At 51.7% G+C, this 25,717-nt stretch overlaps 1 protein-coding gene across 4 annotated transcripts in view; it reads left to right on the top strand.

Moving 5' to 3' along the window:
- The window catches only part of EXOC6B (exocyst complex component 6B), a 282,178-nt gene that overhangs the window by 100,524 nt on the left and 155,937 nt on the right, over nt 1-25,717 (top strand). For all 4 annotated transcript variants that reach the window (XM_058837776.1, XM_058837775.1, XM_058837778.1 and 1 more), the window contains one exon: nt 20,841-21,017. In XM_058837776.1, coding sequence (XP_058693759.1) covers nt 20,841-21,017 — 177 coding nt within the window. The remainder of the gene's footprint in view (nt 1-20,840; nt 21,018-25,717) is intronic.

Here is a 25,717-nt window from a genome sequence, read left to right as displayed (position 1 = left end):
GGAGTGGCTGGGAGGAATTTTGGGTTCCCTTGAGCAGACAGTCGTTCCTCGTGCTGATCCCAGCGCTCGGCGTTATCTTCCCGCGGCTCCGTAAATCCTGGGAGTTTGACAGGACCTCCCAGCAGGATGGCAGCAGTTCCAGAGCCGCGGCAGGGCCCTTGCTGGTGGCTCCCTCAGAAGATGAATGGTTTTGTGAAGTTTGCCTGAGCCACAGCTCAGTGACTTGTTAGGCTCCGAAGTGCCTTAACTCCGTTCCCTTTCCTTTCATTGTTTCCCCCCGGAGTTCCCCCTTTGCAGTGGGCAGATCTTGCCAAACTCGGGATGGGATCTCTGCTGAAAGCCCCCCAGAAGAGCAAAGCCCTGCTTTGCCGGGCTGGGAGGAACCTGGGATGACTTTTCTGGTGCGATTGGGATCTCTTTCAGCACATCCTCACTCCTTCTGCCGAGTCCTGAATCGTGCCTGGCTGCGGAGCCCGAGGAATTTGGTAGGAACATCGTGGATTCTCCAAAGCCTTTCACATTTTTACTGTTGACTTCTGTAGGGAACGAGCATCCATCAAGGGGACGAGGATTTGTCATTGTTCCCCGAAAAAAGGGCAGTGGCATTGTTACAGCCCAATGGGAACCCTTTGGAACGAGCAGCCTCCAGGGAGAAATGCAAATTTATATTGAGTTTTAAGACAGACATTGCCCAGAAGTCCCTTTTAAATCAGAAGATGGAAAGATTGTTTTATCTTTGGTAACTCTTTCCAGAGGACCTACAAAGCCGAGGCCATGAGCCACAGCTTTTGGGGTGAGGAGCTGCAGTCACTTGTTTTCCTGGACTTCGTGGTGGGGCTGGGAGCTGATCCCAAGGCGTGGGCACCCCTTTGGTCAGCGGGACCGGTCATTTGGAGCAGCAGTTGCCACCTTTTCTGGAGGGAAGAAGGGATGAAAGGAGTTTTATGTGGCTATTGAGGAGGTTTATTGATCCCAGATATGGTGGCTCCAGGATTGTGGGGAAGCAGGCTCCCTTTATGGCAGGAGTAAATTGTGGGGGATTGCTTCACTGGTCAGCCCATGAAGGGCTGGCTTGGGGCATGGGAATGGTCATGGATCAGATCAAATCCTCCCTGCTGGGCCCCTTCTCCTGCTTCCAGATCTGTTCTCAATACAGACCACAGGAGTTGTTTACCAGAGTCTGCCGTGGTTAAACTGCCCCGTGGGGTCCCAGTACCCCATCAAACCCCGTCCCAGTTTGCCCACAGGCTGGCAAACTCCAGTCCTGAGACTTCCCAGGCCGGAGAGCGGGAATGGGAATTGTGCTATCCTCATAAACGGGGGCAGATTTTATGGCAGGGCCTGTTGTGAGGGAGAAGGGCCGAGGGACTGAAGGAAGGTTGATTTAAATGAGATATAAAGAGTGAATTTCCTAAAATGAGGGCGGTAAATCCCTGGCTCGGCTGCCCAGAGAGGGGTGGATGCCCCATCCCTGGAAACATTCCAGGCCAGGTTGGACAGGATGTGATTCAGTGGAAGATGTCCCTGGGATTCTTTGAAATAGGGAATTTTTCCAAATGTTCTCCAAACCGTCTTCTCCAGAGCATGGTATTCCAACATCTGACTGGACATTCTGAGTGTGTGTTTTAGAGGTCCTGAATTCCTGGGATAACGATGGTGTCTGACTGTTCCTCCTGGAGCTGCTGTGTGTGGGATCTGGGTGAATCCCACCTCTCCTCCCCCTGGAATTCACTCACTCATTGAGATATTTCTTCTGCTTGGAGCATTTAGGTATTTCCCAATGTTTATTCACCTTCCAGTCCAAAATTCCCTTGTCTCCAGAGGTTCTGGCACATCCTCAGCGTGGCTTTTCCGTCCCCCCGGTGAAGGCCCTGATTTTTCCTCTCCTTTTGGTGCTTCTCCTGGTGGCCTCTTTGTCCTCCTGAGCTCCAGCTCCCCTTCCTGGCTGTCCCCACCACCTCCCTGCTGCTGGCTGAGGTGTGGATTCCCTTTTGCACCACTCCACATTCCCACTTTTCCCTCTCTCCGTGGCTCTGTGCTCCCTTAGGCCAGGCCTAAGCCCTGCTCAGGGAGCTGCTCTTTGAGCCAGGCTCTTGTTGGTGCCCCCAGGAGAGCTCCTGGGTCCCTTCCCTCCGCAGCCCCTCCTCAGCTTCTCCTCCTGGAGCTGGAATTTCCTCTCCCTGTGGGGACAGCAGCCAACTTCCCTTCCACTCCTTCTGCTGCCGCATCCCAGGGTTATTTTTAAACCTGGATTTACTCCAGCTCATCCTCCAGGCTGGGCAGGAGCTGCCAGGCGGCAGAAATCCTGTCTGGTGTCCCAAGGGATGCTTGGAGGAGGGCTCAGGAACAGCTTTCCATGTCCCTTGGGAATGGTGAGGGTTCCGTGTCCTTCCACAGGCCCCTCTTCCTCTTGGGAATCGTTTTCATTTTCATTTCTTCTTCCTTTTCTTCTTTTTCATCTTTTTCATCTTTTTTTCATCTTTTTTGTTCTTCTTCTTTTTCTTCTTTTTCATCTTTTTTTCATATTTTCTTCTTCTTTTCATATTTTATCTTCTTTTTCATCTTCTGCTTCTTCTTTATCATCTTTTTTTTCTTCTTTTTCATCTTTTTCTTCTTCTTTTTCATCTTCTTTTTCTTCTTTTTCATCTTTTTTCATCTTTTCTTCTTTTTCATCTTTTTCTTCTTTTTCATATTTTCTTCTTTTTCATCTTCTTCTTTTTCTTCTTTTGCTTCTTATTTTTCATCTTCTCTTTCTTCTTTTTCATCTTTTTTCATCTTTTCTTCTTTTTCTTTTTCTTTTTCTTTTTCTTTTTCTTTTTCTTTTTCTTTTTCTTTTTCTTTTTCTTTTTCTTTTTCTTTTTCTTTTTCTTTTTCTTTTTCTTTTTCTTTTTCTTTTTCTTCTTCTTTTTCTTCTTCTTCTTCTTCTTCTTGTTCTTCTTCTTTTTCTTCTTTTTCTTTTTCTTGTTCTTCTTCTTTTTCTTTTTCTTTTTCTTTTTCTTTTTCTTTTTCTTTTTCTTTTTCTTTTTCTTTTTCTTTTTCTTTTTCTTTTTCTTTTTCTTTTTCTTTTTCTTTTTCTTTTTCTTTTTCTTTTTCTTTTTCTTTTTCTTTTTCTTCTTCTTCCTCTTCTTCTCCTCCTCCTGCTCCTCCTCCTTCTTCTTCTTCTCCTTCTCTGGAATCATCTTCTTCTTTGTCATCCTTTGAAATCTTCTATTTTGGAATCTTCTTCTTTTCCTTCTGCTGCTCCTACCTCTCAGGAATGTTCATCTTTCCAATCACTTGACTTTTCCAGTTGCACACGGATTGTGCTGTGGTATTTTTCCCAGGATAGGGAGTTGAGGGAATTTTCTGCTGGGATCTGTGTAGGATGTTGTTCGTGTCCCTCTCTGGTGTTTCTCCTCTCGACTCACAAAAATAACTTTTGGGGGTCCTCCTGCAGTGAGGGTGAGCTGGAAACCTCTCCTGGAGCTATCCATGAAATCCTGGGGGTGAAATCCTGATTCCAAGGAGTGATTGCTTTAAACACCAAAAAGAACCATTGGGAAGAAGAGTCTTCTCTCATCTTTTGGGTGAAAGTTTCTTTGTAAAGATTTTGAGAGAGCTTTTCTTCCCTGTGAAACTCTTGGGAATAGACTGAGGCCGGGGTTCCTAAAATCAGGGAAGGGATTCATGGGAATGGGAGACATGGAATGGTTGGAGGATTTTATTGTCAGGGTTAAAGACACGAGAGAGCCAGGGAAAATCCTGGGCTGTGGAGTGCTGAGGAAAACTTCTTTAGTCTTTGGAAAAAGATGGGATCCATTTAGAGGAGCAGGGATTTGTTTCTTCTCTCCCTCCTGGGGAACAATTCCTTCCCAAGATCCCATCTCTCCCTGCCCTCTGCCATTCCCTGGCTCCTGTCCCTGCAGCCCTTGGCCCCAGTCCCTCTCCAGCTCTCCTGGAGCCCCTGCAGGGACTCTCAGCATTCCCAGGATTTTTCCCTTCTCCAGGGGAACATTCCCAGCTCTCCCAGAGCAGAGGGGCTCCAGAATCCTGGAATGGTTTGGGTTGGAAGGGACCTCAAATCCCATCCCATTCCCCCCCCATCCATGGGCAGGGACACCTCCCACTATCCCAGGTGGATCCAAGACCTTTCCAGACCCTGATAAAATCCTTGAGGTCTCCTACAGAATTCCACGAGCTCCTCTTTTCCCGCTGTCCCAACATTTTACTGGATCCACCCTTGCTCCTCCTCTCCCAGGGACACAACATGAACCAGAGCCTGGTTTCCAAGGCACACTCAGAAAATCCACATTTCCCAAATCCCACGTGTTTTTCCCCCTAAATCCAGGTATCCAAAACCCTCCCCAAAGTTTATATTTCAACTTAGGGAAGAAGGAGCCGGCCGAGAATCCCGCTGAACGTTCCGGGCCGGTTCCCGCGGCACGGTGGGATTTCATAAAGCGCTTTCCAAAGGATGGCTGGGAAAGGGAAAGGCCCCAGACGTTTTCCTGCAGCTCCCTCGGCGTTCCGAGCAGGATCTCAATTAGCAGGGCACTAACGAGGCAGTGTCTGCATCCTCCACCGCTTGGCCGGGGCCGGAGCCTTGCACTTCATCATTCCCAACTCCTCGCGGTAGCTCCACAAAGTCCTCGCAAATCTTTGGAGCTGAGCGAGAAATTGGGAGCACATTTTTGGTGTTTCCTGGCATGGCAGCTGCGCTGGGAGCTCCTCATTTTTCATTAGAGTCAGACTCGGCAGCTCCAGGAGTTCCCAGGCTCATCCACGGCCAGATTTTCCCAAATATCCCTGCGGGACTGTGGAAAACCTCTGTGGTTCCACTCACCGAGCAGGGAAAAAGGGATTTATAAACTCCTGAGGTTCCCAACCTTTTAAAGCGCCCATCACCTTAAAGCAGGAGGGATTTGGGAACAGGGAATGAGGCTGGAATGTGGAGCCGGCCCCGAAATGAGCTCCGAGGCTTTGGGATGAAATCCTGGTTAATATTTCTTCAGTGCTTTCTCTTGAAGCATCTCCAAAGCGTTTGAAGAATATTATTAAGAGTTTGGGAGAAGGGAGGATCTCTCTTTTCCACTCCACTTGGAAAGGGAAGAAAAAGGCAGCTTGGAATTTATTTGGAGGATGAGGAGGCTCCAGGTCCTTGAAGATTTCTCTGATTATTTGCAGAAGCAAATCTTTGGTGCTGTTCTCCCAGTCGCTGTGTTGGGGGAAAATAAAGGAGAGTTTTAGGTGGGATTCTCCCCTGCATCCATTCCTGGGAGCTCAGTGCAATTCCAGAAGTGCTTCACATGGATTGGGATGAGGCAGGAAGGGTTCTTGTGGCTGCCTGGAATTGTCTCCCATCATCTTCTTCCTCAGCTGTCACCCGATTGCCTGAAATAATCCCAATTCTGTGGTTCTGAGGTGAGCAGGGAGCAAATATCCCGGTAAAATCCCCGGGAATTACGGGAGCTCCTCCATCTCCCAGTAGGGAATGGGATTTAGGAGGCTGGATGTAGGAATTCAGTTGCTCCCAGGTTTTGGATTCCCTTTGATCCCAGCTGTGCCCAAGGGCCTGGGGGCTGTTCCTGCCCTTGGGAGCAGTGGGAGGAGCTCAGACATTAGCAGGTGAATTTGGGGAATTTGGGGATTTCCCTTTTTTTCCCCTTTTCCCGTTTCCTGGAATTGGTTCCATCTCACGGAGTTCCCGTGTCCCTGCTGCAGAGCAGGCTGTCCTGCAGTGAGGAGCAGCTCCCAGGAGGAATCTGGGACATCCAGGATGTCCAGGTGAGCCGGGAGCTGTGGATGGAGCTGCTCCAGAGGCTCCGGACACATCCCTGTCCCTGCAGAGGGTGTGGGGCAGCAAAGGCAGCTGGGATTTCTGTGGGAAAGATTCCACTGAAACTGATGGAAAATTGGGATTGGATGTGTTGGCTTTGACTGACCTTGCTCTTTATCTCAGGTGTTCCTTGTGATCCAGAGGTATCCCAGAATTCTGGAATGGGTTTGAGTGGAAGGGACCTTAAAACTCACTCAGGGTCACCCCATCCATGGCAGGGACAGCTCCCACCATTCCAGGTGGATCCAATCCCAGTGTCCAGCCTGGCCTTGGGCATTCCCAGGGATCCAGGGGCAGCCCCAGCAAATCTGGGAATTGCAGAATCCCAGGCAGGAATTCCTTGCCAAGATCCCAGCCCAATCTCCCCTTTCCCTTGGGAAGCCATTCCCTGGCTCCTGTCCCTGCAGCCCTTGGCCCCAGTCCCTCTCCAGCTCTCCTGGAGCCCCTGCAGGGACTCTCAGCATTCCCTGCATTTTGCCCTTCTCCAGGGGAACATTCCCAGCTCTCCCAGCCTGGCTCCAGAGCAGAGGGGCTCCAGCCCTGGAGCAGCTCCGGGGCCTCCTCTGGACTCTCTCCAGCAGCTCCACGTCCTCCTGCTCTTGGCCCCGGGGCTGGGGCAGCTCTGCAGGTGGGGCCTGACCTGAGGGGCTCCGGGACACAATTCCCACCTTTCCTTTGGGATCAGCCCAGCCTGGCCCATTCCAGCCTCATCCATCCCAAATCCTCCTCCCAGGGCTGCTCTCCATCCCTTCCCTCCCCATCCAGCCGGGATTGGTGCTGGCACTGCCCTGACCCCGCTGCAGCTCCAGCCCTGCCCTGCCTGAACCCCGTGGCCTTTCCTCGCCCACCTCTGAGCGTTTCATGTTCTGCTCCCAAACCTTTTCCCCACCTGGATTTATCTTCCCTCCATTCCTTTGGATCAAGGCAGCGCTGGAGCCTCTGAGCTCTTTGGGGGGTCACGTTCACACCTTGTGAAAAGCAGGTGCAGCCCCATTAACTCCAGATGGAGCCAGAGCGCTTGAAACCCTTTGGAATTCTGTCCTTCAGCTTCCCTTCCCAACCCCAACCTGCAGGGAGAGGAAAATTCCCTATAAAAGAAGGATTCTTTCCCTGTTTCTGTGGCAGGTGGAGCTGCTCACCTGGGAGAAGGGGATGGCTCCATGGAGCTGCTCATTCCCCAGGGCTCAGCAGCGATGCCACACGTGTGGCACTCGTGGCGACTCCGGGAAGACCTCCCAGCTCCACTTTTCCCTTTTAAAAGGCCCATAAAGGAAAATTGGAAAGGGCTGGAGGCGAGGTGTGAGATTTTTTCCGGGGTTGGTTTCTTATTTATTTATTTTTTATTTTTTATTTTATTTGCAGAGTTAGTTTTTTTGGGTTTTTTTTTTTAATCCTTAATAGATTTATAATACGCAGCTCCCTTGATTTGTTTCCATAAAATTAACCAGTAAATTTCCAATGGAAAAAAGCTCCTAATAGGAACCACCTTGGCTGAGGCTGAGACTGTGCTCAGGAGAGCTGGAGCAGGGCATTTTTCCCTCTGCCAGGTTTTTTTCCCGGAGTGCCACATGTTGGAGGGATATAAAACTTTTACTAATGAGAACTTGGAGGAATTCTGACTTTCTAATTGCCCTTTTTAAAAATTTATTTATTTTATTTTTTTTTCTTTCTGCTGCTGTTTATTTTGGGCTCTTTAAAAAACCGGGGTTGTGATTTTGGAAGTCTGGGAGTTTGAAACCTCAGGCCAGGAGGGGTGGGAAGGATCCAGGCTGGTGGGCAGGGAAGGGCTTGGGGGTGGCTCTGCTGATTCTTCTGGGAATTTGGATCCTGTGAATCCTCTCCTTGGCAGTGGGGTTGAGATCATTTATTCTTTTAATATTTTTAAAGTCGTTTTCGAGGCAGGATTTCCTTGCAGTGTCCAGGGAATAAGGCCAGGCTGTTCCTGCTGGGAGCATCCCAGGTGTGTTGGGGTGAAGGATTCTGCTCCCAGGTGGGACTGGAGGATCTTGGAGGACTTTTCCAACCTTAACGATGGTGGGATTCTGGGATTGACCTAAATCCCGGGTTATTGCTGGTTGGGATGTTCATGGAGTGGGTTGGGTGGGAAGGGAAACCTTAAAAACCATCCAGTCCCAACATCCCAGGAGGATCCAACCTGGCCTTGGGCATTCCCAGGGATCCAGGATCAGCCCCAGCAAATCTGGGAATTGCAGCCCAGGCAGGAATTCCTTGCCAAGATCCCAGCCCAATCTCCCCTTTCCCTTGGGAAGCCATTCCCTGGCTCCTGTCCCTCCAACTCTTGTCCACTTTTTTTGGTCTCTGTCGCTAAAATCCAACCATTCCCTTTTCCCCCTGTTTTCTCCCATTTTTTTCTCCTTTCTTCCTCCTTTATTTTGGCCTTTCCCCCCTCTTTTTTCCCCATTTCCTCCCCTTTTTCCCTCTCCAGATCTCCTGGAGCCCCTTTATGCCATACAAGGGGTTCCAAAGATTCCCGGGAATTTTTCCCTTCTCCACATGAACATTCCCAGCTCTCCCAGCCTGGCTCCAGAATCCTGGAATGAGATGGGTGGGAAAGGGACCGGGAATCCCAACCCATTCCATGGCAGGGACAAATTCCATGATCCCAGGTGGATCCAATCCCAATATCCAACCTGACCTTGGGCACTGCCAGGGATCCAGGGGCAGCCCCGGGAAATCTGGGAATTGCAGAATCCCAGTCAGGAATTCCTTGCCAAGATCCCAGCCCAATCTCCCCTTTCCCTTGGGAAGCCATTCCCTGGCTCCTGTCCCTGCAGCCCTTGGCCCCAGTCCCTCTCCAGCTCTCCTGGAGCCCCTGCAGGGACTCTCAGCATTCCCAGGATTTCTCCCTTCTCCAGGTGGAACAGTTTGTGTTGGAAGGGACCTCAATCCCATCCCATTCCAACCCCTCCCACCATCCCAGGGTGCTCCAAACCCCATCCAGCCTTTCCTTGGATGCTCCCAGGGATCCAGGGCAGCACAAACGGGAATTGTTGGGATCCTGCTGCCCTTGTCCTGCCCAGGGAATCCGGAACTGGGAAATCCGTGGGATTAGGCCTGGATGGAATCCTGGTTATGGATGGTGCTCCTACCTCAGTGTCCACAGAGGGAGATCCTGCCTCTGTCCTGTGGATTTTTCCTTGAGCTGAGGATGGTCCTGGCTGGGCTGAGCTCAGGCTGAGCCTGGCTAAGCTGAGCCTGGGACCCTCCTGTGTGCTTGGGACAGGGGGAGAGGCTGGGGAGGGAAAGAAAAGGAAAATCAAACCTTTCCCGAGCTTTTTTTATGGCTAAAAAAAGCTAAAAAAAGCTCTTTGTAGTTTCCCCTGACGCCTTTAGAGGGCAGATGGTGTCCAGGGAATAACGGATTTGGGACGTGCTCGATATTCCTGGTGCTGGATTCCAAAGGTTGGAGCGCTCAGAACACGGAGAGGTTTCTTTTTTAAAAGCATAATTTGAATTCTGCAATAACTGGTGGTGCTTTCAAGGGTGACCACGAAGTGAATTTACAGCAGTGAGATGAGATCAGGTTTTGATTTATCGCTCCGGACTTAAAACCTCTTTAGGCTCAGCCCTAAAAATTGTGGTGTGGGTGAAATATTAGTGATGGATGCAGGGAGAAAAATCCTGGGAACATACTGTGGGAGAGGAGAATTATGTAATGTGTTGACTAAGTTCATTTTTATGTTAAAAAAGACCACAAAAAGCGGTTTCAGTTGGGAGAGTTGGTTTTGGAGAGCAGTGCTGAGTGCTGAATGTATAATTTCATTTTTCTCTGCTGTAATCTCTTCTCTAAATCCCCAACCCTCACGCCCCAGCGCTTAGGAAGAAAAAAAAAGTATTTATCAAGAGAATATTTCACATTATCAGAGGGATCTTTGTGAAGGCAGGAAAATGAAATCGAAGCTCTTCTGTAAAGTTGAAACTTTTTCATATTGGGATTAAATATTCCTTAAAGTCACCATGCTGGGGGAGGCAGGGCCTGGCTAATTCTGTGATTAATTAGAACCAGCTCTAACCAAACCACGTTCTGCTTTCTTCTGCTGCTCCCCGAAGCTCAGGGATCCTGGGGAAGATGATTATTCCTGAAAAAGCCATTTTGTTCTCCCCCAGCCGAGCCGCTCTTTGTGGCTCAGCCCCGTTGGCAGCTGCTTTGTGGGTTTCTCATCAAAAAAACCAGAGGGGTTATTCCCAAACAGAATGAAAAGGGCTTTGTTCCAACACGGATTTATCCTTTTTATTTTTTATTTTTATTTTTTTTTTTCTCTTTTTTAAATGATGTTTTTAAAGCCTCCTGAAGGTGGAGGTGCTGCTGCTGCTGCTGCTGGGATGTGCAGGATGCCTGGGGCTTCTTTGGGTTTTAGGGTTCAGCTTTTCTGGGTGATCCCTGCCTGGATTCCTGCTGGAGTTTTGATGGAAAAGGGAGCGAGGACTGGCAGGATCTGCTGGGGTTTGTGGGCAGTGTTGGTCCCACACAACAGCCCCGTGTCCAGCTGGACAGACAGGGAGAGGACAGACGGACACTCGGGGCTGGGGGATGGGATGGGATGGGATGGGATGGGATGGGATGGGATCCATGGGGTGGGATGGGATGGGATGGGATGGGATGGGATCCATGGGGTGGGATGGGATGGGATGGGATCCATGGGGTGGAATGGGATGGGATCCATGGGGTGGGATGGGATGGGATGGGGGGTCACTCCTAAAGAGCTGGGACAGAACCTCAGGAGGTTCAGCCAGGCTGCACCTGGATCACTCCAGGACCAATCCCGGCTGGATGGGGAGGGAAGGGATTGGGAACCGCCCTGGGAGGAGGATTTGGGATGGATGAGGCTGGAATGGCCCAGGCTGGGCTGATCCCAAAGGAAAGGTGGGAATTGTGTCCCGGAGCCCCTCAGGTCAGGCCCCACCTGCAGAGCTGCCCCAGCCCCAGGGCCAAGAGCAGGAGGACGTGGAGCTGCTGGAGAGAGTCCAGAGGAGGCCCCGGAGCTGCTCCAGGGCTGGAGCCCCTCTGCTCTGGAGCCAGGCTGGGAGAGCTGGGAATGTTCCCCTGGAGAAGGGCAAAATGCAGGGAATGCTGAGAGTCCCTGCAGGGGCTCCAGGAGAGCTGGAGAGGGACTGGGGCCAAGGGCTGCAGGGACAGGAGCCAGGGAATGGCTTCCCAAGGGAAAGGGGAGATTGGGCTGGGATCTTGGCAAGGAATTCCTGCCTGGGATTCTGCAATTCCCAGATTTGCTGGGGCTGCCCCTGGATCCCTGGGAATGCCCAAGGCCAGGTTGGACATTGGGATTGGATCCACCTGGGACGGTGGGAGGTGGAACATGATGGTTTTTAAGGTTTCCTTCCCACCCAAACCATTCCCATGTTCTTTCCAGACACCATGAAAATTCCAGATCCCTTCTCTCTCCCTCATTTGCTGAGTGTGTTCCCAGATCCCAGCCATGGAATGTGTCCCGTTAGGATCCTGTTATGCCAGATTACTGCGGGAATGGTTGAGGATGTTCTGGCTGGGATCTGAGTCAGATCCAGAGGATCTCTGCAGCTCTTCCCAGATCTCATTTAATGACCTACAGCCTGTCCTGTGGAAAAGCCAGGATCCTGTTCTGTCCAGCATTGACCACGCTGGGCTTTTCCCGGGATTTACCGAGTCCTGTGTGTTCCAGGAGAACCGGGACCATCCCAGGGAGGCGCCGTGACCGTGGCCAGTCCCTCAGAACCTTCCAGAAACCCAGCCCAGGCTGATAAAGGGGAACAAAAGCAGAATCCTGAAAGGAGCCTTATCTCCAAATGCCAGAGCCCAGGGAGGGGGTGTGGAGCAGCACTTTGGGAACTCCCACGGACAGCAGCGGGATACAAGGATTCCATGGGAGGCCAGGCCGGGATAACTCCCTGGGGAACTCTGTGAGGCTCAGGGAGAAGTGGAACATCCATGGGTGGTAATCCCTGTCTGCTCCATGGCTGAGGGAGCAGCTCCCGCTGCAGAAAACAGGGATAACCCACAGGCTGTTCCTCAGGAAACCAGCAGCTTCCAAAGGCTGCGCTTCCCAGCCGCCAGGAAGGGAAAACAGCAGGAAAACCACTGGGAAATGTTGGAATCGGGCTGTTCAAACTCGTGGTTGGAGTGAGGGCCGGGGCAGCTCCAAGCTGAGCACACTCTCGGATGGTTTTTCCAGAATTTTCCCCCAGATCAAACCCTGGGAAGTCCATCCCAACAGCTTCCCCCTTTAGTGAGATCAAATCCATGGCTGCTTTTATCCTGAATATCCAGAGGGGTGAGGCTCCCACCTTCCCTGGGCCAGGACAGAGGTGGGGACAACACCTGCAGAGTCCCCAGGGGGTTTGAGGAGCTCCTGGAGCTGGGAATATTCCCATGCTGGGATTTCACGGAGTGCCTTTGGATTGAGTTGGAGCTTTCCTGGTGCTCCAGGCCCCAGAGCGGCACCGAGCCCAAGGATGGGCAGGGAAAGGCTCGGAGCAACCTGGGATAATGGGAGGTGTCCCTGGCCATGGAAGGGCTGGAATGGGATGAGCTTTTCCAACCCAAAGGGCTCTGTGATTCCATTAATTGCCCAATTTTGTAATTCTACAATTCTCTGCTAGAATGTCCTGAAGTCAAAGCCTGAATTTGTCCCTTTGACTCCCCCCTGTTCTCTCCAGCTTCATTCCCTTTTCCTCTGTTTTTTTAGTTGTTTTTTTTTCCTGAGGAAACAAAGCCTTTTGCCTGGATTTTCTCTTTTTTAACAGTTTCACTGGGAAAAAAAACCCCACCAACCCCAAACCCTGTTCCCTGTGCCATTCAGGGAGCGTGTTGGAACAAAGCCTGGCTTGGAAAACAATCCCAATTCCCTGGGAGAGCTCCCAGAGCCAGGCCCTGCACGGTTGGGCTCTCCTGAGTCACTGCAGAGCCTCTCACCTGTGACCACTTCTGGTTGTGACCCCTCTCACCCAGCTGGGTCCCAGTTGGGAATGAGGAGAGGTTAAATCCACCTGTGGGAGTTTCCAGCGGGGCTCGGAGCCTCCTTGGGCATCGCCAGCAGCTCCGGGGGTCACAGCAGCTCCCAGGGCCAGGGATTTCATCCAGGGGCGCTCCCGGCTGGAAAAGGAAATTTAAATCGTTGGTAGAAGCGAATCAAAGAATCTCAGTTGAGCTCAGATAAATTGTGCAGCATTTATCTGCCCAAGAGCTCGGGCTGCTGGAGCAGAGCCGTCAGGAGCTGTCAGGCTGAGGCTTTCATGTTTGAAATTCCCTGCGGAACACCCATCCTCCTCCTCCTCCCGCTGCCGCCTTCGGTCCCCCGAGCTCATTCTCGGCTCCTCCGCCGCGCGTAAATGTGATAAATAAACTTTGTAATCGCACCACTGAGCTCCCTTTGAAGCTGCCCACAGATCTGGATCCCACAGAAGTGTAAATCAACACTTTGGCCATGAAGGGCTTCTTAAAAAGTGCCTTTTTTTTTTGCGCAGCTGACCCAGAGGCTGTGCTTGCCCGAGGCTTTTTATCAATCCTCGTTTGATAAATTTCTCCTTGGAAGGGAGAGTCTGGGTCGTTCCCTTCTCCCAGTGATGGGCTGAGCAGCCTCTCCCCAAAACAGCTGAGGTTTGATCGGTTTGGTGTAAAAAGCTGAATTAACCCAGTTACTGAATGAACTCTGAGGATGGGAATGCTCCTGAACTCATCCCATGGGTTTGATCCCAACCAATTCCATGGGCAGGGACCTTAAATCCAATCCCAGTGTCCAGCCTGGCCTTGGGCACTGCCAGGGATCCAGGGACAGACACGGGAAATCTGGGAATTGCAGAATCCCAGGCAGGAATTCCTTGCCAAGATCCCAGCCCAATCTCCCCTTTCCCTTGGGAAGCCATTCCCTGGCTCCTGTCCCTGCAGCCCTTGGCCCCAGTCCCTCTCCAGCTCTCCTGGAGCCCCTGCAGGGACTCTCAGCATTCCCTGCATTTTGCCCTTCTCCAGGGGAACATTCCCAGCTCTCCCAGAGCAGAGGGGTTCTGGAATCCTGGAATGGTTTGGGTTGGAAAGGACCTCAAATCCCATCTCATTCCAGCACCTTCCCCTATCCCAGGTTGCTCCAAGCCCCATCCAGCCTGGCCTTGGACACTCCCAGGGATCCAGGGCAGCACAAACAGGAATTGTTGGGAATCCGGTGGGGTCCTGGCCAGGGCATATTGAGCTGTAAACTCCGTGGAATTAGGCCTGGATTAAATCCAGGTTGGGAAAAGGAGCAGGAGCAGTGGATGAGGGTAAATCATGGGGTGAGAGCAAAGCAAAAAGGGGAATTGCATTTTCCTCATCACACACTCTATGCCAAAAACTTGGATTTGAGGAAAATTGATATTTAGGAATATCAGTCCCAAGGTGGATTTCAGCTCTGGATGAGGTGGAAGAGACTTTTTGGGGAATGAGGAGTGGGGGGTGTTGAGGCCGAGTCCGTGCGGGGCGCTGGGGAGAGCAAACCCATCCAATGCCGCCTTTCCAAACTCCTTTTATTTAATGACCTGGAATGGAGTTCAAACAAACCCTCCCATTGTTGGGCCTCGTTTCCTGAGCCGAGGGAGAACTTTGTCAGCCAAACCTCCAACAAATTGTCTGCCCTGATAACGAGTTAGCACCGGGAACGGGAGAGGCCGAGCCCCTCCTCGTCCCAGCAGCGCCGGCTCCGCGGGCAAACTCAAAGCAGGAGCTGCGGCCGTGCGTTGAGTTTACACCTTGCAATAATAATCCCTGCTTTTATCTGATCCCAGGGGGATTTTATAACTTTGGAATGGCTCTCTGGCAGGGCTCCAGCCCCACTGTCATTTTTTATTAACGTTCTTTTTTTCCTACCCCCGTAGCCTGTCTGCTTTGCTGCTTTTTTTTTTATTATTTTTTTTTTTCCCCCCCTCCTTTCTTTTCTTCCCTAAGATTGTTTAAGGAATATTTATCCCTTTCTCAGGGATATTGGGAAATGATATTTGTAAATTGGGTGTCTCAGCCTGTTGGAGGGGTCTGTACAAGCATCACAGCAGGAACTAATCAAAACTACCAAAGCCAGCCTTTAAATCATCGCTCCCCTTAAATCACCAGCCCCTTCTGCCTGGGCTTTATCTGGTGTCTCATCAGGAAAACCCAATTAGGCTCTGCTCCACAGCCACTCCTGGCGGCTGGAGGTGAGGGGAGCTGAGACTCGAGTGCCAAAAACGAGGTGAAGTCATAAAAAGGATGATATTGGGGTTTTAAAGGAGCTCCTTCCTGCTGGAGGTGGGGAAACAACTTTTCCTTAGGGTGCCTCTGGAGGCAGGGCCTGGAGAGGTCCATGGCCTGCTCTGGGAATGATCCTGGGCCTTTGGGAATGACTCCATGGAGCTGGGAATGGCTCCGTGGAGCTGGGAATGACTGCATGGAGCTGGGAATGACTGCATGGAGCTGGGAATGACTGCATGGAGCTGGGAATGACTCCATGGAGCTGGGAATGACTGCATGGAGCTGGGAATGACTCCATGGAGCTGGGAATGACTGCATGGAGCTGGAAATGACTGCATGGAGCTGGGAATGACTGCATGGAGCTGGGAATGACTCTCTGGTGTTAGGAATGATCCCATGGCATTGGGAATGACTGCATGGAGCTGGGAATGACTGCATGGAGCTGGGAATGACTCCGTGGAGCTGGGAATGACTCCATGGAGCTGGGAATGACTGCATGGAGCTGGAAATGACTGCATGGAGCTGGGAATGACTGCATGGAGCTGGGAATGACTGCATGGAGCTGGGAATGACTCTTTGGTGTTAGGAATGATCCCATGGCACTGGGAATGACTCCATGGAGCTGGGAATGATTCCATGGTGATGGGAATGATCCCATGGCATTGGGAATGATCCCGTGGTGCTGTGAACGACTCTGTGGCATTGGGACTGACTCCATGGAGCTGGGAATGACTCTGTGGTGTTAGGAATGATCCCATGGCACTGGGAATGACTCCATGGCATTGGGAATGACTCCATGGCACTGGGAATGACTCTGTGGCACTGGGAATGATCCCATGATATTGGGAATGACTCCATAGTGATAGGAATGATCCCATGGCATTGGGAATGATCCTGTGGTGCTGGGAAGTATCCCATGGTGCTGGGAATGACTCCATTGCATTGGGAATGATCCCATGGCGTTGGGAATGACTCCATGCAGTGGGAATGACTCCACGGTGTTGGGAATGATCCCATGGCATTGGGAATGACTCCATGGAGCTGGGAATAACTCCATGGAGCTGGGAATGACTCTGTGGTGTTAGGAATGACTCCATGGCATTGGGAATGATCCTGTGGTGCTGGGAATGTTCCCATGGTGCTGGGAATGACTCCACGGTGTTGGGAATGACTCCACGGTGTTGGGAATGACTCCACAGTGTTGGGAATGACTCCATGGTGTTGGGAATGACTCCGTGGTGTTGGGAATGACTCCACGGTGTTGGGAATGACTCCACGGTGTTGGGAATGATCCCATGGCAGTGGAAATGACTCCATTGCCATGGGAATGATCCCATGGTGTTGGGAATGATCCCACGGTGTTTGGGTGCAGGTTTGCAGCTTGGGCCACTCAATTTTAAAGAGTTGAGTTGCTTTGAAAACCCAGTTCTAAGAAAAATTCAACTCCAAAAAATTCAGCTCTGGCTCGGTTGGGTGGGGTTGGTTGTGAGGGGTGGGGAAGGTGGAGCTGCTGTCCACAAGCTTGTGGGGTTTTTTCAGGATGGATCCTGGAATGATGAGGAAAGTCCTTCCTGTTGGGGGCTTTGAATCCCAGGATGGGTTGGGTTGGAAGGGACCTTAAAAATCCCTTCCAGTCCTTGGGCAGGGACACCTCCCACTGTCCCAGGTCTCCTAAAAATCTTCTGGACTGCCTGGTGACAACCTCAGTGCACAAACGTGGGTCACTGAGCTGGGCCTGGGCCTAGAGGTGGTGCCTTTGCTTCTCAGCCAGTCCAGAAAGAGAATTCCCACCAGGAGCTGGGAATTCTGTCCTGATGGAGGGACAGGGGTGCTCCTGCTCTGCCAGGCTCTCGTGGATGAGGAAAGTGGCTGAGCTTGGAGGGAACTTCACCTCCAGGAGCCCAGCACTCGGTGTTTGATTCCGAAACATCAGCTGTGAGCAGGCCTTGGCTCCCCTGCCTGGTTTTGTGTTCCCGTGGGGCAGAGCGAGCCAGAACATAGGCAATTCCACAGGATAACCCCAAACTGGCCTCACTTTCATGGAAACCACACCGAAAGGTGGATTTTGGGTTGGATTTGTCATTCCCTGAGGGCTTTGGGCCTCACCCAGCCCCGGTTCTGTTGATTTTCCAAGGTGTCACCCGGCCTTTGATGTGGGGTCTCTTCCCTGGGCTCCTCCAGACCCTTTGTGGGGAACAGAACCCCCAAACCCCCCAGTGCTCCTCTGCAGGTCGGGTTTGATCCTTCCTGTGCCACAGCAAATCCATGGAAGGGTTGTTCTGCTGTGCCCTGGCCCGGGGAGGTGCCAGGAATGTTCCTTAGGATAATCCCAAATTTCTCCGGAGCTGCTTCCTCTGAGCCTCCCCCCACCTCTGCCTTTCCCTCACAGTGAAACCGAAACCTCGGTGACTTCACAAAGCTGAAGAAAATTCGATATTTCTCACTTCTAGGTCACCTCAGTCCAGATTGTTTCCTGCTGGGAGTGAGGGGGTTGGGAATGTCCTCCTGGAGATGGAAAAGCCATTCCCGTTCCTTCTGGCAGGGCCTGGGTCTGGGATCACTCCTTCATTCCGGGCTCGGAGCATTCCCATTCCTGCTGCAGTCGGAATGTGCCCACCACAGGTCGGGATTTGGCTCCGGTGTTCCCAGGAAGGGAAGAGAGCAAACCTCCACTGACCGAATGTGAGGCCATTCAGGCAGAAATCCCTGGAAAATCTCGTCTAATTTAAAACTCCTCCCCACAAAAGTCCTGAAAGGTGAAGATTCCTCCAGGTCCCAGTTGCTCCTGGTGGGCTGGAGATCTTCTGTGCCATCGGGAGCATCCTCTGGCTGCTTTTTTAGGAAATCTGGGAGTTGGGACATAGGATTTTTTCCTTTTTTTTTCCATTCAGAGAGTGGGCAGGCCCTGGCACAGGTGCCCAGAGCAGCTGTGGCTGCCCCTGAATCCCTGGAAGTGCCCAAGGCCAGGGTGGAAAGGGCTTGGAGCAGCCTGGGACAGTGGGAGGTGTCCCTGGGGGTGGAATGGGATGGGATTTAAGGTCCCTTCTAACCCAAATCCTGTGATTTTCCCAGCTGGTGCTTGTGCTTCAATCCAGCTCAAAATTCCTCTCTTGATAAATCAGTTTATTTGCATTAAAAGTGCAGAACCGAAGCGTGGGGGGTAAATTCCACCTGGGGCTCCTTGTCCTTGAGCAATGCCGGAGGGACAGATTTCCTTGATTTCTAAATAACTGGGAGTTCTGAGTTCTTATCAACATTTGGTTTGGATCTTATCAATTCAGACACCTGACCACATCCTGCTGTGTTCCCACAGCAGAGCTGGGCCAGGGGAAGATGAATCCCTTGGATTTCCCTTGGAAAGCAGAGGTGGGACCAAGGTCTGGGATCCTTGGAGAGCGCTTCCATGGATCCTTGGAGACACCAATTCCTTGTCCAGCCTGAAATCCCGCGTGTTTCCCGCCCAGGGCTGGCAGCAGCATCCTCCAGCTCGTTATCCCAAATTTCCCTCTCCCATGACCGCCTGTGCGCTCCGGGCCCGCTCCACCCTGCCTAATGATCTGCGTCCAGCTCAGGGCCGCATCCAAAACTCGTCCTTTTCCCACCCTTTGATTCTCCTCTCTCCAGAAGGAGGAGGATTACATAAACGGGAGGGTTTAATGAGTGCACTGGGCTTGCTTTTGGGGAAATTTCCAGTGGATTTGGGGTTATAACTTCATTAGGCCTCGGCTGGGAAACTCAGGGCGGCGCTGGGCGGGCCTGAGGGTGGACCCCAGCCCCGACCCTTTGTTGTGTTCTCTTCTGAGGGACCACGCGCTCCCGCCCCTTTTTGAAGTCCTAATTCCCTTTATGGGATGTTGCAAGGCCTTTCTATAGAGCGCTGCCTCTGAAGTCCGAGAATCCCAAAGCCAAAAATGCCCCTTTCCCCAACGGCTCCGCGTCCTGACGTCGGGAGAAAACTTTGTCCTGGGCAGTGTCCACCCAGACCTTTCCCTCTGGGGCTTGGTTGCAAAAATTCCCATTGTTGGGATTGATCCCCGAAGAGATTTTTTTAAAGGGATGGGTTGGGAGTCCCCTGGCTCGGCTGGGAGGAGCACTCAGAGTAATGAACTCCAGGGCTACTCCTGCTTTCCAACCGCTAGAGGTCAAGGTTGTGCTGCGGGATAACGCATCCCACAAGGAGAACGCATCCCACAAGGACAACACATCCCGATCCAAGGATTCGCTCGGTTCCCGCTGCAGCCACCTCCAGGGGCAGCTTTGTACACGGAATTTCATTATCAATTACCCAGCTCGTTAATTAATTGGCAGCTGATTGCGTGTGCTCGGGGTGAGGAGGGCTTTGAGGTGGATTTTCTGAGGAATGGGATATCCACTCCTGGATTTTCCAAGGAACGGGATCTTCATGCCCTGCTTGGATTTTGATATTCCTCAGATGTGGGAATTACTACAGTGCTCATTCCCTGGTGGGGTTTTGCTTCCCAAGGAGAGATTCCAAAGGGATTTCGAGGCTGGCAAAAATCAAAGCTGCTCCTGAATTATTTTTGGGGGGGATGTTAAAACTTCCAGGAGTTGAAAAGGAAATAATTTGGGAGGTTTGCACATGGATAAAGCTTCGTGCTCTCCGCAGGTCAGGTAGCAAAAGTAATTAGCAATTAGTGATTTTTAATAGCAATTAATAATGTTTTGATTCTCCCTTGGTGTTGCTGACAGCTGGATTTCCAACAGGTTTTTTGGTTTTCCTGCTTCCTTCTAAATCCAGGCTGTTGCATTCCCATAGGGAAGGGGATGGGCCCCTTTTGCCCCCTCAGAGAATCCTGGAATTCCAGAATGTCCAGGAGCATTGTGGAAGGTGTCCTTGCCCATGGAATGAGAGGATCCTTAAGATCCTGTCCGCAATTCCGTGATTCCCACACGCCTTTATTCTTTATACACGTGAAAAATCCACAGCAAAGTATGGGGAGGAATCCTCTAAATCTGTGTCTAAATCCATACAAATTCCAGGTTTTCCATGTGTTTCATTTCCAGTCACTCCAGTACACAAACCCACGTGTCCAGCACCGCCACATCCATGGGATTGGCCTTTTTTTCCCTGGTTTTGGCTGGGATTTGGCCCTTGAGACCCCTTGTGTGTCCGTGCTGTTCCCATTCCTTCTCCTTTGGTTTGAACCTGACCAACTCCCAAAGAATCGGGGCCCAACCACTTTTCCTGTCGATTATTGCGCTCCATATCAAAGGAAAAACAGGGAATTTCTGCAGGAGGGCGCAGCGTGACCTCCACTTCCAGACAGCCCCAAAATCCCTGGAATAACTTCCCAGCCCTCCATCCCGGCCTTTTCCTTGAGCACCTTTTACAGCTCGTTCCGCACATCAACAACGTGCAATTAAACCCTCCTGGGCTCCCACAAAAATGCTTTCAGGAGCCTCTGGGGTCCAGATGTGGAATGTTTTGTGCCGCCACGGCTGGAAAAGAGGAACAAATCCAGCGGTTCAGGAGGTCCCTGAGCGCGGCCTGTGACAGTCACCACATGGCCCGCGGGCGAATATTGCTGCAGCTGGGCCGTAAACGGAGCAATGTGGCGGCACGGGGGCCGGGGCCTTGGGATTTGGAAAGAGTCAGGAGAGCGTTTGGATCGTTGCATAATCCCTGGCCTGCTTTGCAAATGGATCTGGGAATATCTGGCTCGGGGAAAAGGCGACGTGTCGGAATTCCGCCGTGCGCGTGGCGCCTTCGGCCTCCTTTGTCCCCTTCCAGGCCTGGCTGCGCCTCGTGCCTGAAATCCAAACCAAATCCCAGGTGGAATCTCTGCTTTTTCCTAGGCACAGCAGCAGAGAAACCTGGACAACATCGTGTCCCAGCAGCCCAGGATTAGCGGGGGGAAGAAATCCAAGAAGGAATTCAGCGCCAGCTCCGAGCTGGAGGTGAAGAACACCAGCCCCATGTCGGAGCAGGATTCGGGGATCCTGGATGTGGAGGATGAGGATGAGGAGGAAGAGGTAACGGTGCAACACCAATCCAGGGATGCCGGGCAGCGTGGGGTGGCTGTGGTGCCTCTGGGGGTTTGCTCCTTGCTCGAGGAGGGGCAGAAGAGGCTGGAGAATGTGGGATGTGTCTCAAAATCCGGTTATTTTGTGTTTTTATTCCTCTTCCCATTACCGGGCTCAGCAGAGAGGCCAAGGATTGGGAACTGCCCACCCCAGTCTGGCCCAGCACCTTGGTGCTGGTGGGGAAGAGCCATCCCTCATGGAAACATTGCTCCATAACCCAGTTCTGGGCCTTTTCCTTTGTCATGGTTTGTCTTTGGATAATGGATTGTGTCAGGATGGGACTTGGAAATTGGAACTCCGTGATGTGCTCCTTTCCCTTCCCTTCCCTTCCCTTCCCTTCCCTTCCCTTCCCTTCCCTTCCCTTCCCTTCCCTTCCCTTCCCTTCCCTTCCCTTCCCTTCCCTTCCCTTCCCTTCCCTTCCCTTCCCTTCCCTTCCCTTCCCTTCCCTTCCCTTCCCCTTCCCCTTCCCCTTCCCCTTCCCCTTCCCCTTCCCCTTCCCCTTCCCCTTCCCCTTCCCCTTCCCCTTCCCCTTCCCCTTCCCCTTCCCCTTCCCCTTCCCCTTCCCCTTCCCCTTCCCCTTCCCCTTCCCCTTCCCCTTCCCCTTCCCCTTCCCCTTCCCCTTCCCCTTCCCCTTCCCCTTCCCCTTCCCCTTCCCCTTCCCCTTCCCCACCGTGACAGCCCCTGAGCAGCCAGGGACGGGATCAAGGACAAGTTTGGAATTTAAAGTCGGGGTTGTTTTGTTTTCTTCCTGCAAATCCATTCCCTCCTTCCCACGGCTGCTGTGCATCCAGAGCAGGGGGAGGTCACACCTTCCTCCACAGGAACGGAATTCCGGGGTCAGCCCGGAGCCCTCCGGCTGCTCTGGGACCCTCTGGGTGGGGTCTTCGTTCCTATGTCAGCATGGAATGGGCCCTGGAACTGCTCCAGGATTCTGGAGCCAGGCTGGGAGAGCTGGGAATGTTCCCCTGGAGAAGGGCAAAATGCAGGGAATGCTGAGAGTCCCTGCAGGGGCTCCAGGAGAGCTGGAGAGGGACTGGGGCCAAGGGCTGCAGGGACAGGAGCCAGGGAATGGCTTCCCAAGGGAAAGGGGAGATTGGGCTGGGATCTTGGCAAGGAATTCCTGCCTGGGATTCTGCAATTCCCAGATTTGCTGGGGCTGCCCCTGGATCCCTGGGAATGCCCAAGGCCAGGCTGGACACTGGGATTGGATCCAGCTGTGACAGTGTCCCAGGAGTGTCTCTGCCATGTCAGGGGGACACTGGATGGGATTTAAGATCCCTTCCCACCCAAACCATTCCATGATTCCGTGGTTCTGGCCAGTCTCAGGCAGGTGGATCCTGTCCCTGGGTGTGGTGGCACTCTGGTGACCCCACAGGAGGGGCTGTCCCCGGCCAGTCCCGGGGTCAGGGTGGCCAGTGGCCGCTCTCCATGGTGATGAGGAGCAGCAGCCACAGGATTCCCAGGTGCACCTGGCCAGGTGTCCTGGAGGAGATCCCAGGGAGGGGATCCCATGGAGCAGAACCCAGGGAGGAGATCCCATGGAGGAGATCCCATGGAGCAGATCCATGGAACTGATCCCATGGAGGAGCCCCCCTGGTCCCTTTTCCCAGCAGCGTCGCAGGGAAACGGGAGAAATTTGTTCCTGATCAGCTTTGAGTTCCCCATGTTCCTTCCTCGGAGAATCAGGGAATTTCCTGCATGGAAAGGGATCCACAGGGATCATCCATCCATCATCCATCCATCATCCATCATCCATCCATCATCCATCCATCATCCATCCATCATCCATCATCCATCCATCCATCATCCATCCATCCATCCATCCATCATCCATCCATCCATCCATCCATCATCCATCATCCATCCATCCATCATCCATCCATCCATCATCCATCATCCATCCATCCATCCATCATCCATCCATCATCCATCCATCATCCATCCATCCATCATCCATCCATCATCCATCCATCATCCATCCATCATCCATCATCCATCCATCATCCATCATCCATCCATCATCCATCATCCATCCATCCATCCATCATCCATCCATCATCCATCCATCCATCATCCATCATCCATCCATCCATCCATCCATCCATCCATCATCCATCCATCATCCATCCATCATCCATCATCCATCCATCATCCATCATCCATCCATCATCCATCATCCATCCATCCATCCATCCATCCATCCATCATCCATCCATCCATCATCCATCCATCATCCATCCATCCATCATCCATCCATCATCCATCCATCCATCCATCCATCATCCATCCATCCCTCATCCATCATCCATCCAAACCCCCTTTCCCTGCCCAGACCCCCCAACAACCCCACCCTGGGCATCCCTGGCAGCGCTGTCCCAGCGCTCCTGGAGCTCCAGCAGAGTTGGGAATGTGCCCATTCCCTGGGGAGCCTGGGCAGTGCCAGCACCCTCTGGATCAGGAACCTTTCCCTGAATCCTGAGCCTGCCCTGGAGCAGCTCCAGCATTCCCTGGGTCACGAGAGTGAATCCTCCTGGGAATTTTTCCTTTTTGGAAATTAATTAATTAATTAATTAATTAATCCAAAAAAAGTGGAACTGGAGCCATTCCAGCTTTGGGCTCCACGCGACAAGAGAGCCCTTGAGGGGCTGGAATGTGCCCAGGGAAGGGAACAGGGCTGGGAAGGGGCTGGAGAATCCCTGAGGGAGCTGGGAAGGGGCTGGAGAATTGCTGAGGGAGCTGGGAAGGGGCTGGAGAATTGCTGAGGGAGCTGGGAAGGGGCTGGAGAATTGCTGAGGGAGCTGGGAAGTTGCTGGAGAATTCCTGAGGGAGCTGGGAAGGGGCTGGAGAATTCCTGAGGGAGCTGGGAAGGGGCTGGAGAATTGCTGAGGGAGCTGGGAAGTTGCTGGAGAATTCCTGAGGGAGCTGGGAAGGGGCTGGAGAATTCCTGAGGGAGCTGGGAAGGGGCTGGAGAATTCCTGAGGGAACTGGGAAGGGGCTCAGGCTGGAGCAAAGGAGGCTCAGGGTGGAAATCTGAGCTCTCCCTGGAGCTGGGAGTGTTCCCTTCTCCAGGTGAACATTCCCAGCTCTCCCAGCCTGGCTCCAGCCCTGGGAGCAGCTCCTGGATGTCTCCTGGGCTCTCTCCAGCAGCTCCAGATCCTTTTCCTGAGGACTCCAAAGCTGGATTGGAGCGGAGCCATCGCTGGTGGCAGCAGAGGAGTTTTAGGGACAATTCCTGGAATGTTGGTGTCACCCCTGCTCCGTGCCCTGTCCTGGAGCCTCTGCAGTGTCCTGGCCCGTGTCCCTCTGCCCAGCTGATCCCTGGATTCCAATCAATGGGACTCTGGGATGGTTCCCAAATCCCTGGATTTGGGTTCTCTGGAATTCCTGGTGCTCCAGTCTGGAGGGTTTGCACCTTCACTGAGGGGCAGAACCTGTGCTCGTGTCCTGCTTTTACACCAAAAGCCACCAAGGACCCTGAAATCCCAAATTAACCCTGAAATCCCAAATTAATCCTTGTATCCCAAATTAACCCTCATATCACAAAATCATCCTATCCCAAATTAACCCTTATATCACAAAATCACCCTCGTATCCCAAATTTATCCCAAATTAACCCTCATATCCCAAATTAACCCTGAAATTAAATCCCTAATTAGCCCTGAAATGCCAGATTAATCCTTGTCTCCCAAAATCTCCCTCCTATCCCAAATTAACTCTTGTATCCCAAATTAATCCTCGTATCCCATATTAACCCTCGTATCACAAAATCATCCTGGTATCCCGAATTTATCCCAAATTGACCCTCATATCCCAAAATCACCCTCCTATCCCAAATTAATCCCTAATTAACCCTCGTATCTCAAATTAACCCTGAAATTAAATCCCTAATTAGCCCTGAAATGCCAGATTAATCCTTGTCTCCCAAAATCTCCCTCCTATCCCAAATTAACTCTCGTATCCCAAATTAATCCTCGTATCCCATATTAACCCTCGTATCACAAAATCATCCTGGTATCCTGAATTTATCCCAAATTGACCCTCATATCCCAAATTAATCCTCGTATCCCAAGTTAACCCTCGTATCCTGAATTTGTCCCAAATTAACCCTCGTATCCCAAATTAATCCTGAAATCCCAAATTAACCCTCAAATCCCAAATTAACCCTTATATACCAAATTAATCCTTGAATCCCAAAATCTCCCTCGTATCCCAAATTAACCCTGAAATCCCTAATTAATCCTGAAATCCCAAATTAACCCTCGTATCCCAAATTAATCCTCATATCCCAAAATCACCCTTGTATCCTGAATTTATCCCAAATTAACCCTGAAATGCCAGATTAATCTTTGTCTCCCAAAATTGCCCTCCTATCCCAAATTAACCCTCAAATCCCAAATTAATTCTCGTATCCCAAATTAATCCTTGAATCCCAAAATCTCCCTCGTATCCCAAATTAATCCTGAAATCCGAAATTAACCCTGAAATGCCAAATTAACCCTCATATCCCAAAATCACCCTCCTATCCCAAATTAATCCCTAATTAACCCTTGTATCCCAAATTAACCCTGAAATCCCAAATTAACCCTGGTATCACAAATTAACCCTCATATCCCAAATTAATCCTTGTCTCCCAAAATCACCCTCCTATC

The sequence above is a fragment of the Poecile atricapillus genome, chromosome 4, assembly GCF_030490865.1.
Source record: "Poecile atricapillus isolate bPoeAtr1 chromosome 4, bPoeAtr1.hap1, whole genome shotgun sequence".
Classification (NCBI taxonomy): domain Eukaryota; kingdom Metazoa; phylum Chordata; class Aves; order Passeriformes; family Paridae; genus Poecile; species Poecile atricapillus.
The sequence above is the reverse complement of the archived record's forward strand: the minus strand, read 5'-3'. Positions and strand labels throughout refer to the sequence as shown.